Source organism: Molossus molossus, unplaced genomic scaffold (genome assembly GCF_014108415.1).
Source record: "Molossus molossus isolate mMolMol1 unplaced genomic scaffold, mMolMol1.p scaffold_m16_p_15, whole genome shotgun sequence".
Classification (NCBI taxonomy): Eukaryota; Metazoa; Chordata; class Mammalia; order Chiroptera; family Molossidae; genus Molossus; species Molossus molossus.
In genome coordinates this window covers 15,771,991-15,787,659 of record NW_023425350.1, presented here as the reverse complement: position 1 = coordinate 15,787,659, position 15,669 = coordinate 15,771,991, and the positions used below count along the sequence as shown (strand labels likewise).

Sequence of the window (15,669 nt, the reverse complement as noted above, 5' to 3'; positions counted from 1 at the left end):
CTCTCTTAGATCATTCACTCTGGGGGACTCCAGCTGGCATATCTCCTTGAGCCAGCCCTATGAAGAGGCCTGCGTGGTGAGGAACTGCTGCCTCCTGCCAACAGCCATGTGAGTGAGCTTGGACGCGGATCCGCTAGCACTAAGCTTTCAGATGATGACAGCCCTGGCCAACATTCTGACTACAACCTCATGAGAAACTCTAAGTTAGAACAACACAGTTAAGTACCTCCCTCCCCCAGAAACTGTATAAGATAATAAATTGTTGTTTTAAACTGCTAAATTTTGCGGCAATTTATACACAATACAATAGACAACATAAAAGCCTTGTTTAACTTCTCTTGGGTCTTTATAGACTAAAAAGTGGATGTACTATGGCTTCAAAGAAGGGGGGGACAACCACATTTTTCCAAATATGTGGATTAGAAAGAGAGGAAGAAATTCAAGCTCTAGGCTCACCGGCCTAGGGGTAAGTCAAGAAACTCTGCCAGAGAAACACAAATTGGCCCATGAGATGGGCACCACTGTTTCCAGGAGCTACATATGATGCCACATGAGTCTGGTATACACTTTTCCTTAAGTAAAGTTCATCATGAAATAAAATTCATGAAAATAGTCAAGAAAATGTTGATTAAAAAATGGGGACTTTGCCCTGGCCAGTTTGGCTCAGTGGTTAGAGCGTTGGCCTGTGGTCCAGAGAGACCCGGGTTCGGTTCCCACTAAGGGCACGTACCTCGGTTGCAGTTTGTCCCCGGCCCTGGTCGGGTCATGTGGGTGACAACCACTCAATGTGTCCCTTTCACGTCGATGTTTCTCTCTCTCTCTTCCTCTCTTTCCCTCCCACTCTATCTGAACAAAAAAATGGAAAAATGTTCTCGGGTGAAGATAAAAAAAAAAAAATGGGGACTTTGCTCTAATAGATATCAAAACTCTCTATAAAACACCAGTAAAATTCAGCAGTGCAATTCTGGCACAGAATAAATGAAACTAGTCAACAGAATAGGATGTAGGAAGTTCAGAAGTTTACTCATGTGTATGCGAATTTAGTGTATAACAGGGATAATATTTCAAATAAGTGGGAGAAAGATGAATTATTCAACAGATTTGGAAAAAAATTAGGTCCATAACTCACATCACAAGTACAAATAAATTCCAGATGGATCTATCTATCTATCTATCTATCTATCTATCTATCTATTTTAAACTATAAAAGTACTCGAAGAAGATATCAGAGCATATTCTTTATAATCTTAGATGGAGAAAGGCTCCAAAATATAGCATAAAACCCAGAGGCCATCTCGGAGAAGAATAACTAATGGAACTGATTAGCTACACATTTACAATATCTACACAGCAAAAGATACTAAAAGTTAAAAGGAGAACAACAGATTCAGAGAAAATATTTGTAACATGTAAAACACACACAAAGGGTGGCTGTGGCTGGTTTGGCTCAGTTGTTAGAACATCTGCCTGAAGACCAAAGAGTTTTCGGTTTGATTCCCAGTTAAGGGCATATACCTCACAGTTACAGGTTCAATCCCTGGCCCTGTTTGGGGTAGTGAGGGAGGCAACCAATCAATGTGTCTCTCTCACATCAATGTTTCTTTCTCTCTCTCTTTCTCTCTCTTTCTCTCTCTCCCCCCCTTTCCCTCTCACACTCTATCTAAAATTCAATGGGAAATATCCTCTGGTGAGGATTAAAATACACACACACACACACACACACACACACACACAAAGGGTTAATACCCATATTCCATAAAGAACTTTTACAAATTAAAGGAGAAAGAGAAACACCTGATAATGGAATCTGTGGTTTTCACCCCAGTATCTATTTCACCCCATTATATAGTTGCCACAAGTGGTTTACATGGGATTTAACCCACCCCAACTCCAGGGTTTAAACCAATCAGAATAATTTCATTCTCTTTGTCAAGATCACTGGTTCAGATGTTCAACAACCATGCATGGCCCGGCCAGTGTGGCTCAGTAGCTGAACGTCAACCCATGCATCAAGAGGTCGCCAGTTCAATTTCCAGTCATGGCATATGCCCAGGTTGTGTGCCAAATCCCCAGTAGAGGACATGCAGGAGACGGCCAATCGACGTTCTCTCTCATTGATGTTTCTCTCTCTCTCCCCCTTTCCCTTCCTCTCTCTCTAAAATCAATAAAGAAGAAATATTTTAAAAAACAACAAGGCATTATTTGGGGCTTATCAGATTGGCAAAAACTCTAAATATGGTTAATATACAATTCTAGTAAGGGTATGTCTACTTAGGAACTTCTATATACAGTTGATAGAAGTGAAAATTGCTAAGGCCATTTTGGAAGGAAATTTTTAGTTATCTATCAAAATTTGAATTGTGAATTTCTGAGCCCAATAATTCCTCTTATGGTCTTTAACCTATAAAAATATTCTAGATGTATGTGTAGCATACATGGATCTCTAGCCTATATAAATACTTCAGATGTTCATTGTAGCATTGTTTATATCTGTGGAAAACTGAAACTAATGCAAAAAAATATTTAATGTAAACTGTAATTGAAAAATAAAATTTAGAAAATTATAGTATAAACATAACATGAAATACTGTGCAGTTGGGAAAGAAAAATGAAACATAATTATATACATGTATATACTGACATGGAAAGATACCCACAATATATATTAAATAAAAAAAAACAAGCTGCAAAATAGAATGTATAATAAGACTTGATATGACACAAAGAGAGAGAAAAGAATGTCCATAAAGCTAAGAGTCTATACATGGATGGGATAAACATTTTATATTCTTCTGTCTTTTTACATTTTTTTATAATGAGCACTTAAAATTTTTTTGAATTTTCTTTATTGATTTTAGAGACAGAGGAAAGGAGAGAGAGAGAGAGATAGAAACATGGATGAAAGAGAACATCTTTTGGCCGCATGCCCCCCACGGGGGATCAGACCCACAACCTGGGCATGTGCCATGACTGGACATTGAACTGGCAACCTCTTGGTGCACAGGTCGGTGCTCAACCTTGAGCCACACCGGCCGGGCAATACAGAAAGATTTTAAAAGAAAGAGGGACTAAACAACCTACCCTGGGAGGGTTGACCCTTACTATCATTTGCTTTAATCTTTAGAAAACAGACATTTTGACCAAGGACTTGAGGAGCATGGAAACTCTACAGTAAGGTAGGCTCTACTGAATGTGGAACTATTGAAAGATGCATGAAGTTGATGAGACCTGGGAACAAGGGAAAGAAAGACGAGGCTAGGCAAACACTATGAATTGGCTCCAACAGCTCATGTTTATATCATTAAGACACAATGTCCCTCCCTGGCCGGTTTTGCTCAGCGGTTAGAGCATCAGCCTGCAGTCCTGAGAGACCAGGGTTCAGTTCCCGCTAAGGGCATGTACCTCGGTTGCAGTTTGTCCCCGGCCCTGATTGGGTTGTGCGGGTGGCAGCCACTCAATGCGTCCCTTTCTTTTTTTTTTTTTTTTATCCTCACCCGAGGACACTTTTCCATTTTTTGTTCAGGTAGAGTGGGAGGGAGAGAGAGGAACAGAGAGAGAGAAAGAGAGAAATATCGACGTGAAAGGGACACATCGAGTGGCTGCCACCCGCACAACTGACCAGGGCCGTGGACAAACTGCAACCAAGGAACGCGCCCTTAGCGGGAACCGAACCCGGGTCTCTCAGGACCGCAGGCCGACGCTCAACCACTGAGCCAAACCGGCCAGGGCCGATGCGTCCCTTTCATGTCGATGTTTCTCTCTCTCTTCCTCCTTTTCCCTTCCACTCTGTCTGAACAAAAAAATGGAAAAATGTCCTTGGGTGAGGATTAAATAAATAAATAATTAAATAAATAAAAGACACAATGTCCCTGGCCCATGTGGCTCAATTGGTTGAGTGTCATCCCATGCACCAAAAGGTCGCCAGTTCAATTCTGGGTCAAGGCCCATGCTGGCCTTGGGCCTAGTGCATGGTCTTACTGCATCCCCAGCAGAGGGTATGCAAGAGGCATCCGATAGATGTTTCTCTCTTACATCAATGTTTCTCTCTTCTTCTCCCTTCTTCTCTCTCTACAATCAATAAAACATTAAAAAATAAATAAAAGACACAATGTGCTCTGGCAGGTTTGGCTCAGTCAGCCCACAGACCAATGAGTCTCGAGTTTGATTCCGGTCAAGGGCACATAAATCAGTTGTGGTTCACCCCCAGCCCCGGTTGTGGTCATCCGAGAAACAGCCGATAGGTGTGTTTCTCTCTCTCCCTCTTTCTCTCCCTCCTTCTCACTCAATCTAAAGATAAATGGAAAAATATCCTCAGGTGAGGATTTTTTAAAAATAAAAAAGACACAATGTAATGAATGCTTAAGAGCATAGGCTCTGAGCCAGACTCTAAATCCAAACCCTGGCTCCAGCCTAGTTGTATGACCTTAAGCAGGTTACTTTCCTCTGTTTCAGAATTAAAATATAGACAATTCATCTGTAAAATGAATCTGTAAGATGTAGATAACTCCAAAAAAAATAACTCCAAAAAAAAAAAAAAGTAGATAACTCAGTACTTACATCATAGGGTTGTGAGGAATAACTAAATGAACATATATAAAACACTTAAAATAGTACCTGATACATAGTAAGGGGCATACATATGTTTGTTAATAATATCAGTGGGTGGTGTAGTTTCCCTCTGAGTATACCATAGTGAGAAACATAACATTTCTGCCTTACTACTTTGTTGCAAACACAGGGGGGGGAAGTCAGGAGCTAAACTACAACCCATGGAACTCTAGCTAATATTAGTTGTTACATTTTTAGAGTTGTAGAGCAAAACAAAACATATATAACAAGAGATCAATGTGGGTTTGCAAAGCCTAAAATATTTACCATCTGGCCCTTTACAGAAAAAGCTTAACACCCCTGATCTAAATAGTAAATTCTACAAAAATCTTATGAGTTGGAGGGCCTTTGGAGGTCATCAAGAATCCATCTGGAATTAAATGATCACTGGTCATCCAGTTTCTGCTGCAAGTGCTCAGAGTTATGGAAGGCTCACTATTTCACCTGAACTTTAAACAGAAACCTCTCTCTCTTCCTTCCCACATCATTTCAGTGTCAACTTCCCTGCCGTTTTCCTCTGCCCCTTTTTGCTTCCTCCTTTGTGGAACTCTCAATGTGGTGAGCTGTGAAGACTCAGATTTATGTCCGAATCCAGGCTCTGACACCTACCAGGAAATTTACATAAACGCTCTGAGCCTCCTACATTTCATCTAGAAAATGCAAATAACAATGATTTGGGGATTGTTAGGCTTAAATGAGATGCCATGAAAGTGCCTAGAAGGCCCTCAATGTTACTTGCTTTGAGAATTAATTGGCTAATTTGAGGACTCAAGGCCATCTTCCCAGAACACAAAACAGCTACTATGCAATGAAGAGCTCTTTACTCGAAGTTAGTAGACACTGGCTCTAGTCCTCTTTCTACCACTAGCGACCGTAAGTAAAATCACTCACTGCGATTCATGAGCTTCGGTTTCCTCACCGATAAAGTGAAGGGGATGAATGACCAGATAAATAGCCAGGTCCCTTCTGGGTTAGAAAATCCTCTGAAGCACTGGATCTCCGAACAGGATGGAGGAACGTCTTCTTCCACACTTGAGTCCCAAAAGGTCTAAGGACCGAATCCCACCCTTGGTAGCAGGAATCCGGGTAAACCCGTGGGCCCGTTCTGAATTTCTGAAGCCGCCCACCTGGCTACGGGCACACCAAGTGAAACAACAAGCCTGCAACACAGCCCGGCCGGCCGACACACACACATACACACACACACCCCGAACAGTTCGTTCCTACGCGGTGATAAAAGACACAGGTGACACCGCTGCTGGGAGATACAAACAGCAGTACAAGTTACTGCACTAATTGCTTTGGCACTTGAGCCCTCGTCCAAAGGGCTTCCTTCGGCTAGCTGAACTCCACTCCCACAGAGAGGGGAGGCAGCTGCAGGTACTGGCACAGCAGGTGGGAAAGTGTGAATCTCGGAGAGCCGAAAAGGCCAGGCGAAAAGCCGAAAGCACCCTCTGTCTCACCTGCGTTCGCATCCGCCAAGATCCCCGCTGTTGGCAAGGTTCGGGCCCAAATGACAGAGCTCGAAGGGACAGAGGGGCGGGTCCTGCCTGGAAAGGACCCCTCACGTCCGCCGACAGTTTCGCGGGCTTAGCTGGTCTCGCGACTGCCCGCCAGCCGCCTGACTAGAAAACCCGGCACTGTGACCTATCCTTCATGGGCCTCCTTCCTTCCAGCAGAGAAAGAGTCCTTTTCGCCCCATTAGCCGGGAGCGAAGGGCAGGGTTAAGAGGTGGGCGGCAACTTAGCCTCGGGGTTTTAGTCAGGCAATACGTCGGGCGCCTCCTCGAGGCTGGGCGGCGGGGAGAAAAGTCTTGTCTGGCCTCCTGCACTTGAAGCTCTTTCCACTTCGTCCTCTTCTGCTCAAGATGGTGGCCTCCCGGGCAATTGGCAGCCTCAGACGCTTCACGACTGCCTCCAGGACGCTCCGCTGCCCAGGTGAGGCCTGGCTGAGGGTGCCCTGGAGCCCCCGCCATAATGCTTCGGACCCACGTCCTCCACTCGCTGCCCCTTCCCTGTACCCGCCCGGGCCCCAGCTCTGGATTGGGGGCGGGGGGGAGGGGTGTGGGTGATGCTGCCCGGCGACCCGGTCTCTTGTGTCCTTGGAAAAGGACTGTCACTTCCTCTTTCACGACTCCGAGTCCTGCATCGATTTCAGGCTTCGTAACCTCTAACGTTTCTGAGTCCTGTCCACCGGTCTGGCACTTTCTGCAGGTCTCCCCGTCGCACCTTTGGGCTCTCGCACCTCTTATTTTCTTTAACGACGGTCTTGAACCTGTCGCTACTAGATCGGGAGTCCCAGGACTGGGACACTCCAGGCTGTCACATCTTTATGTCTCCACGGCAACTTGCCCGTACCAAGAGCTATCTTAAAAGCTTGGATGGAATTAACCAGCCTTGCAAATGATTGCCAGTGCCTGCTCCTTTCCCTCAAAACCTTTTAAATCCCGTTTTAACAGGGAGCTCAGCTGTTGCAGTTCCAACGATCCCAGTGTGTTGAATTTCAAGGGGAGCTTCTGCAACTCTGCTAGAAAAATTTTTTAAAAATACGCCAACACGTGTATTTCATGGAATAAAACGTTAGATAATTTTAAGAACTATTTCTAATCTTGTTTCTGATGATACCCAGTTAGCTTTCATTAGCTACATTATCTTTTTCTCTTCAGACTGGCAGTGAAAGGGTGAAAGTGGGTGATTGTAGAAATTCAAGCATTTTCCTTTCATTTCAAATCTGTAAGGTGAAATGTGACTTTTTAAAAATTTTATGTTCTATTCAATAGCGATTACTTAATTAGAAATTTAATTTGTAACTTGCCTTCCTCCTCCCACATCACACGGGTAGTATGCTGATTTTAGACAGTTAGCTAGAGTCTGCCATTAAGGGATTAATTTTGAATGATTGAATCTTTTTCTGTTTTCTTATTTTAACCACTGTTTTTAGTCTTCACAGGACTGGTTGTGTGTGTCTGTGTGTGTGTTTGTGTGCACACATGCTACTCATCATACAACAAAATTGAAATGTAGAGATTGGGAAAAGGAATTAAGGAAAAAGAATCACCTATTCTCTGACTATTCACATCGCTACTGTTAGTATTTGGTCATGTTACCTGACAGTTTTGTTTCCCTTTTTCCACATTTATGGTTTAACACTTTAGAAAAATTAAACGTATATTTTTGAACTTGCACTTGTATTGGTTTGAAGGTACTTATGAATTAGCAGCACATGTAACACTGAGCTGATAATCAGATCATGTGGTTTCTAGTCACTAACTGTGTGACTGGATAAATACATTAATCTAACTGGGTTTTTATTTTCTTCAACTGTAAAATGAATGACTGAGACTGTGCATTTACTTTGAAGTGAGAAAGAGCAAAACAGAGGAGTCTGGATTTCAGTCTGGCTTTGCCTTTTACACGCTGATGACCTTGGGCAATCAATTTCTGTCCGTGTTCTCATTTGTGAAATGGAGAATAATCTGTTTGTGAGCTTTAAAGGAGTTATTCTAGATGTAAAACAGTTTTTTATGGAACAAGTGCTCAGTAAATGTTAGCTATTACTAACTCCTGCCCTAAGAAACTGTAATTCTATGTATCTGAGAATGTTTTAGAGTAACTTTTACATTTTACATGTGTAATTAAAAGTTACAAGCTTAGCCCTGGCTGGTTTGGCTCAGCCGTTAGAGCAGAGCATCGGCCTGCAGTCCAGAGAAATCTGGGTTCGGTTTCTGCTAATAGCACGTATCTCGGTTGCAGTTTGTCCCTTGCCCTGGTTGGGTCATGCTGGAGGCAGCCACTCAATGTGTACCTTTCACGTTGGTGTTTCTCTCTCTCTCTTCCTCTCTCTCCCTCCCACTCTATCTGAACAAAAAATGGAAAAATGTCCTCAAGTGAGGATAAAAAAAAAAGAAAGAAAATCACATCTTCACCAAAGTATCTTGTTTAATTTCCACACCTACCCTACATCTAAATGCCTAATTATGGAAGTGGTAAAATAATTTCACAGGACATGGATTAGAGGCAAATACTCTAGAAGATGGTGTATAGTTAAATTTGACTCTCACTTTCTTAATTCTTTCCCTTTTTTCATCTTATCCCTTTGAATATTGAGAAAAACTGTTGATTGTTACAACCAATGTAACATTTTCATATTTGAAATTTGTGTCAGCATAATCTAACTTTCTCCACTGCTGTAGTCTTAGGTCATGTAGGTATCTTCTTGAGCTATATTATTAAAATGCTTAAAAAATGGAACAGCCCTGGCCAATTTGGCTCGGCGGTTGAGTGGGTTGAGCGTGGGCCTGGGGACCAGAGAGTTCAGGTTCGGTTCCCCCTAGGGGCACTTACCACCAAAAAAAAAAAAAAAAAAAAAAGTGGGACAAAGGTTTCTCTCTCTTTTGCTGGCATGCAAGATATAGGCTAAAGGTCACCCAGCTGCTCTCAAGCTCTCACATCAGCTCTGCTGTTTGGATAGTAGATAAGGCTAGATTCCAAAAGCAAATCTGATTTAGTTGACTGGTTTGGAATTCTTTTCCATACATTTTTACATGTACTGATTTTTCTCTTTGTTTTTTGTCTTAGATGATTTAGAGGAGTTTTTGTTTTTTAATATGTTTTTATTGACCTTTTTAGAGAAAAGGAAGGGAGAGAGAGAGAGAAACATCGATGTGAGAGAAAACTATCAATCAGCTGCCTCCTGCACGCCCCCTGTCTGGGATTCGAACCAGGAACTCTCAGTCCATGGAATGACGCTCAATTCACTGACCCACACCAGCCAGGCTAGAGGAGGGTTTTTTTTGTTTGTTTGTTTTGTTTTTTTTATCCTCACCCGAGGATATTTTTCCATTTTTTTGTACAGATAGAGTGGGAGGGAGAGAGAGGAAGGGAGAGAGAGAGAGAAACATCGACGTGAAGGGACACATCGAGTGGCTGCCACCCGCACGACCAACCAGGGCCGGGGACAAACTGCAAATGAAGTACGTGCCCTTAGTGGGAACCGAACCCGGGTCTCTCCGGACCGCAGGCCGACGCTCTAACCGCTGAGCCAAACTGGCCAGGGCTAGAGGAAGTTTTGTGTGTGTGCTTACAGGAGTGCATGTAGCAAAGGTAGGTTAGTAGATAAAAGTTTAAAATGGTTGAATCTATAAGCTAATGAGCACCAACCTGTTTTCACAAATATTTGGTCTTTAAAATTGCAGCCCGTGCCCAAGTTCCCTCACCTGCTCTATTTTGTTTTCTGTTTAGGAATTTATCTTTTAACCTACTTATTTACATATTTGTTTCTTTCCTTTTTTTTTTTTTTTTTGGTCTGTCTGTCTTTCCACCCCATCCCTCCCACTCTTCATTCCCAATCAGCCCATTCCCCACTCTAATCCACTTTACCCAGTTCTAAGTGGAATTACCTATTCCTTGGCTCCCCTCCCACTGGAATTTCTACTTTATAGGCAAACTCATTTTTATGCCAGGCTTATTTTCACCTCAAATCTATCTCTACTGAGTAGGAACAATTCCTTCCCAGATACCTTTTCACCTGCTGCCATGGAATGTAAGCTCCACAAAGACAGATGTTTTTCTCTTTGTTTACTCCAAGTGCCTAGCTTGTGTGGCACTTGGCAGACCACAATAAATTTTTTTTTTTATCCTCACCCGAGGACATTTTTCCATTTTTTGTTCAGACAGAGTGGGAGGGAGAGAAAGGAAGAGAGAGAGAAACATCAACATGAAAGGGACACGAGTGGCTGCCTCCCGCACGACCCAACCAGGGCCGGGGACAAGCTGCAACTGAGGTACATGCCCTTAGCGGGAACCGAACCCAGGTCTCTCTGGATCGCAGGCCAACGCTCTAACCACTGAGCAAAATCATCCAGGGCCACAATAAAGTTTTTGTTGTTGAATGAAGAATGATTGTGAGGTGATTTTGGAAGGCATTACAGTTTAGCTGGGGAAACACCTGCTACAGATGCAGTGATTAGAGAACAAAACAATAGATAATAAAGATAAAAATGTTAGCCCTGGTCAGTTTGACTCAGCAGTTAGAGCATTGGCCGGCAGACCAGAGTCTCGGGTTTGATTCCAGTCAAGGGCACGTACCTCATTTGCAGTTCATTTCCCAGCCCTGGTCAGGTCGTGCAGGAGGCAACCAATGGATGTGTCTCTCTCACATAGGTTGTCTCTCTCTCTCTCTCTCTCTCTCTCTCACTCTATTTGAAGATAAATAGAAAAATATAGGATGAGGATTTTTTTTTTTAAAGATAAAAATTTTAGCAGAGAGGGGTTCCCATGTGTCCATATGTTTGCTGTCTACTTCAGTTACCTTTTAAAAAAAAAAATACAGATGCTGAGGCTCAGTCCCCTTAAATTCTAATTTTGTGATTCTAGGTTGTCTGTCACCCAGGAATTTGTGAGTATATTTGAGCCTCCCAGGCTGATTCTAATACCCAATATAGCTCTGGAATTACTTTTCAATACTGCCAAGGGAATCAGTCCAGCTGGATATGTTGAATAATCTTAACATGTAACAGTTTGCTTATGTGTCATAAATCTCCACTCCAAAAGGGTCCCTGCCTCCTGGCCAAATATAGACCATTCTAACTTGGAAACTGGGTATGGTGCTAAAGGTTGTTTCTAAATCATGTAGAAAGTACTTTATTTTTAGACCCAAAGAAAGAGAAGACTTTTTTCTAAGATTATTGGACAGGATTTGGAAGATGTGGGTATGAAGGAGTAAGGAGTAAGAGGTTGAGGTGGACCATAAGTATGAAAGACAAGGGAAGAAGGAGCAGGGTGTTTTTTAAAAGGATTGGAAGTTGTAATTAAGGGATGTTGACCCTGTGCTAGCCTTCAGAACAGCTTGGTTACCACCTACGAGAGCAAGGTGTTTGGATGAGAGCAGGGCAGAAGTGAGCCTTTAATGCAGTGGTTCTCAACCTGTGAGTTGCGACTTTGGGTTGAACGACCCTTTCACAGGGGTCGCCTAAGACCATCGGAAAACACATATTTCCAGTGGTCTTAGGAACCGAGACACAGCTCCTCTATGCGTCTCCAGGTGGGTACACCCACATACAACATGAGGAGCTGTATTAAAGGGATGCGGCATTAGGAAGGTTGAGAACCACTGCTTTAATGCTAGAAAGGAGGTAGGGTAATGCCCAGAATAAGCTTGGAATTTTTGCCTAGAATTCTCCAGTATTCCTTACTTCTATCCAGAGTCCTGGTTGAAAGACCCTCTGTTGGGACTTCTTGTGTGATGGCTTTTGCTCAAAAGATCATCTCATCATCATTATGCTGGAGAGCCTCAACAGTAAAGTGGTTGGGAAGGAGAAGGGAGAGTAGCTGGTCTTTATTATCCCCAGAGTAGGAGTATTCTTGGTGGAGTACACGATAGACTTTTTCCATCAGAAACGCTTAAAATAACGTGTGATGTGAACTCTTTTATTTATAATAGTTTCTAGTGTCCCTTGACTTTACTTTTTTCCCCTCACTACCTAGATTTTATTACTGTTTTATTTTATTTATTTTATCATATATTTACCTATCCCTCTGTCCATCAAAGTAAATCCAAGTCACCAGTGGTCTTCCCTCTAAATACTTCACAAGTATATTCCTTTTTTTTTAAAAAAAAAAAACAATATTGGAAACTCCATCTTATCATAAAAACATAAGAGGATGTGGCTGAGGAACATGGTTGAGATATATTTGGAATTGACATTACGGATTGCTTTGTAGATAACTTATCTCTTAGTGTATATATTTCCTACTGGTGCCATAACAAACTTCCACAAACTTAGTGTCTAAAACAATACAGACACTCATTTATTCTCTTACAGTTATGGATGTCAGAAATGAGTCTCACTGGGCTGAAATCAAAAGTGTTGGCAAGGCTGTGTTCATTCTGGATGCTGTAAGGGAGAATCTGTTTCTTTGCCTTTCCTAGAAGCTGCCTACATTCTCAACTTCTTCAAAGCCAGCAAAATGGGACCAAGTTCTTTTCATGCTGCCATGTCTCTGGTTCTCTTTGCCTCTCTTTTGTGATTACATTGGATAACCCAGAATAGTCATCCTATGTTAAGGTCAGCTAATTAGCAACCTTAATTCCCTTTTGCCATGTAACCTAACATAGTCACAGTTTCTAGGGATGTGAACATCTTTGAGGAGCCATTCTTCCACCTACCACATTTAGTATCCAGATTATATGACCTCATAATTGAAACTGAAAAAAAGATACGGTAGTGGTCACAATAATGGCTTAGAACACATTGTTCTAATTTTGCTTTTTTGTTGTTATAAATTCCAGCTTTGTTATAGGTAACAGGTACTACAGAAATACTGTTTTGTAAAATAATTAATTTTTAAATCCCTTTTTTCTTGTAGGTTATATTTGCCGCAACTTTACAGGGTCCACTGCTTTGCGATGTAAGTTTAATTCCTTGTTAACATGTTTACATTGCTTTTTAGATTTATTTAGCAATAAAAATGTTTACAAATAAATTTTCCTTCTCTTTTTAGCCAGAACCCATATTAACTATGGAATCAAAGGGGATGTGGCAGTTATTCGAATTAACTCACCCAATTCAAAGGTACCTACTTTAACTTGCTGCAGTTTATTTTTACTAACTACATTCATGAATCCTGTCCTGAATGGGAAAGAAATAAGTCCACCAGTCTGGCAGTAATCTTATCATATGAATTTACCGTTTTGATAGTTAAGTTAGTTAGTTTGACAAGTTGCCCAAGGAATGGAGATTTCTGAAACAGAGATCCTTCTTTAAGAATTCTTGCTAACCCTGGCTGGTTTGGCTCAGCAGTTAGAGCATCGGTCCACAGACTAGAAAGGCCCGGATTTGGTTCCTGCTAAGGGCACGTACCTCGGTTGCAGTTTGTCCCTGGCCCCGGTTGGGGTCATATGGATGGCAGCCAGTCGGTGTGTCTCTCTCACATGGATGTTTTTCTCTCTCTCTTTCTCTCTCTTCCTTCCTCTCTCCCTCCCACTCTATCTAAAAATAAATGCCAAAAAAAAGTCCTCCAGCCAGGATTTAAAAAAAAAAGAATTCCTTCTAGTCGACCTTAGGTGTCAGGGATGAATAAAACTAGCCTTCTGTCACAGTGTAGAATGATAACTTACTAGATAAGAACTTAAGTATAAGCTTTGTTTATAAGAATCAAATTACCCATTTTAACTATGAGGTTATTAGATCTGGTTTCTTCATTACCTGCCTGACATTAGTTATTATCCATAAGTTATCTGGGTTAAATGTGGTTGTTAAGCTTCCTGAGGGACATGAATGACTTGATGGTTTTCACATATTGGAGGTCAAGTTCTGTACAAAGTGGAGCTTTGTTTTTGGCAACTTAAACAAAGCAGGTAGCATTCATTAATCCCGTCTTTTGCCAAGAAGAGCTTTATTGCAGGAGCTCATCATGCCTTTCCCATCATCTAAAATTGTTGTGAAGGTTTTATATTTCAGAAATCTTGTTACCAGAGGCCTAAATGAAATAGGAGGACCTAGATGGAAGCAATTAACAACTATCACAAATTAAGAAAAACAAGAAATAGTTCCCCTCTCTAGAATAAATCTTGGCACCCACTGACCAATGATTCAAACTTAAGCTATTTTTTCAGAATTTTCTAAGTTGAACATTTTTCCTGAACACAAAAAATAACATATGGTTGCCCTGACTGGTTTTCTCAGTGGTTAGAGCATCAGCTGGCAGACCAAAGGGTCAATTCCCAGTCAAGGGCACATACCTGGGTTGCAGGTTCTATCCCTGGGCCCCATTGGGATCATGCGGGAGACAACCAATCAGTGTGTCTCTCTCGCATCGATGTTTCTCTCTCTCTTTCTCTCTCGCTCTCACTCTCCCTATTTTCCACTCAATCTAAAAAGAAAAAAATATCCTTAGGTGAGGGTTAAAAAAATAAATAAATAACACTTGACTATGGTAGGAAATTTTAAAACCATAAAGAAAAAGTAATCAGGCGGGTGCCGGGCGAGCAGGTCAGCTGTGGAGGGCGTAGGAGCGTTCTCCACCAGGAGCTGCCCTGGCTCTGGCGCCCAGGCAAGGCAGCCTTGGGGTGGGGAGCCTCCCCTGGTGAATTCCACTTCAGCCCCCTTGGTGTGATGGCGAGTCGGGTTGCCCTGCTGTGCTCCATCACCTCCTAAAGATGCGTCCTGACTTATCTGCACACTTGCACACTGAAGAATGCAACGTCTTGATTAACTTACTTAAGGAATGTCACAAAAACCACAGCATTCTGAAATTTTTTGGTCATTGCAATGATCTTGATCGGGAGATGAGAAAATGCTTGAAGAATGAGTACATGGAAAAGAGGACTGAGAGCAGGGAGCACGGCAATGAGACTCCATAATCCTCCAGAGGAATCTGAATCATAAATTATATTTTCACTGGATGCCTTGGCTGAGAGAAGACCTGAAGGCTCTTGTTTGATAACTGAAAGAATCCTCTCTCCTTTGGTCTCCAGAACTTATGAATAGCAAGTGACCCATGAGAAATCGAACCATGGAGAAATACGGAAACCCTGGATTCAGAATATTTGTTAGGCAGAACCTTTAGTACTCTGATTCCTTCACCAACATACCTGACTTTTTTTTTTTTTTTTATCCTCACCCGAGGATATTCCTCCATTTTTTTGTACAGATAGAGTGGGAGGGAGAGAAAGGAAGGGAGAGAGAGAGAGAAACATCGACGTGAAGGGACACATCGAGTGGCTGCCACCCGCACGACCAACCAGGGCCGGGGACAAACTGCAACCGAGGTACGTGCCCTTAGCGGGAACCGAACCCGGGTCTCTCCGGACCGCAGGCCGACGCTCTAACCGCTGAGCCAAACTGGCCAGGGCCATACCTGACTTTTAATATGTTTCCTTCCTTTGCCTACAACCAGTTAACATTCTAGTAACCTGTCTCCCTCAATAAAAAAATTGACTTTAAAAAAGAAAAAATAATTATTTATATTCCAAACCCAAAAATAACTACTTTTAACATTTTATCCAGTTTTAATAGTATTTTTGAAATTAAGATCATATTATATATCTGATTTTGATTTC

At 42.1% G+C, this 15,669-nt stretch overlaps 3 protein-coding genes across 4 annotated transcripts in view; 2 read left to right on the top strand and 1 right to left on the bottom strand.

Annotated features, from left to right (window-relative positions):
• HADHB (hydroxyacyl-CoA dehydrogenase trifunctional multienzyme complex subunit beta) overlaps positions 1 to 6,146 on the bottom strand; it is a 37,368-nt gene extending 31,222 nt beyond the window's left edge. The window contains exon 1 of one of the 2 annotated variants that reach the window (XM_036263073.1): positions 6,072 to 6,146. Coding sequence is in view for 1 of the 2 variants with exons in the window: in XM_036263072.1 (XP_036118965.1) it covers positions 5,500 to 5,509 (10 nt within the window). In the remaining variant the exon portion in view is untranslated. Of the gene's footprint in view, positions 1 to 5,499; positions 5,525 to 6,071 lie in introns of those variants that run through there. The other variant, XM_036263072.1, reaches the window with a different exon arrangement.
• A 259-nt stretch (positions 6,147 to 6,405) lies between these two features.
• HADHA (hydroxyacyl-CoA dehydrogenase trifunctional multienzyme complex subunit alpha) overlaps positions 6,406 to 15,669 on the top strand; it is a 42,132-nt gene continuing 32,868 nt past the window's right edge. The window contains exons 1-3 of the mRNA XM_036263006.1: positions 6,406 to 6,545; positions 12,975 to 13,016; positions 13,110 to 13,180. Coding sequence (XP_036118899.1) covers positions 6,476 to 6,545; positions 12,975 to 13,016; positions 13,110 to 13,180 — 183 coding nt within the window. The 5' untranslated portion in view covers positions 6,406 to 6,475. The remainder of the gene's footprint in view (positions 6,546 to 12,974; positions 13,017 to 13,109; positions 13,181 to 15,669) is intronic.
• Positions 14,767 to 14,970, top strand: LOC118630829 (COX assembly mitochondrial protein 2 homolog). Its single transcript, XM_036263007.1, has one exon. It carries the CDS (start codon positions 14,767 to 14,769, stop codon positions 14,968 to 14,970), a length of 204 nt encoding a protein of 67 aa, XP_036118900.1.

Excerpts from the sequence above, each read along its gene's own strand:
- LOC118630829 (XM_036263007.1), top strand. The coding sequence starts at position 14,767 with ATGCGTCCTGACTTATCTGCACACTTGCACACTGAAGAATGCAACGTC.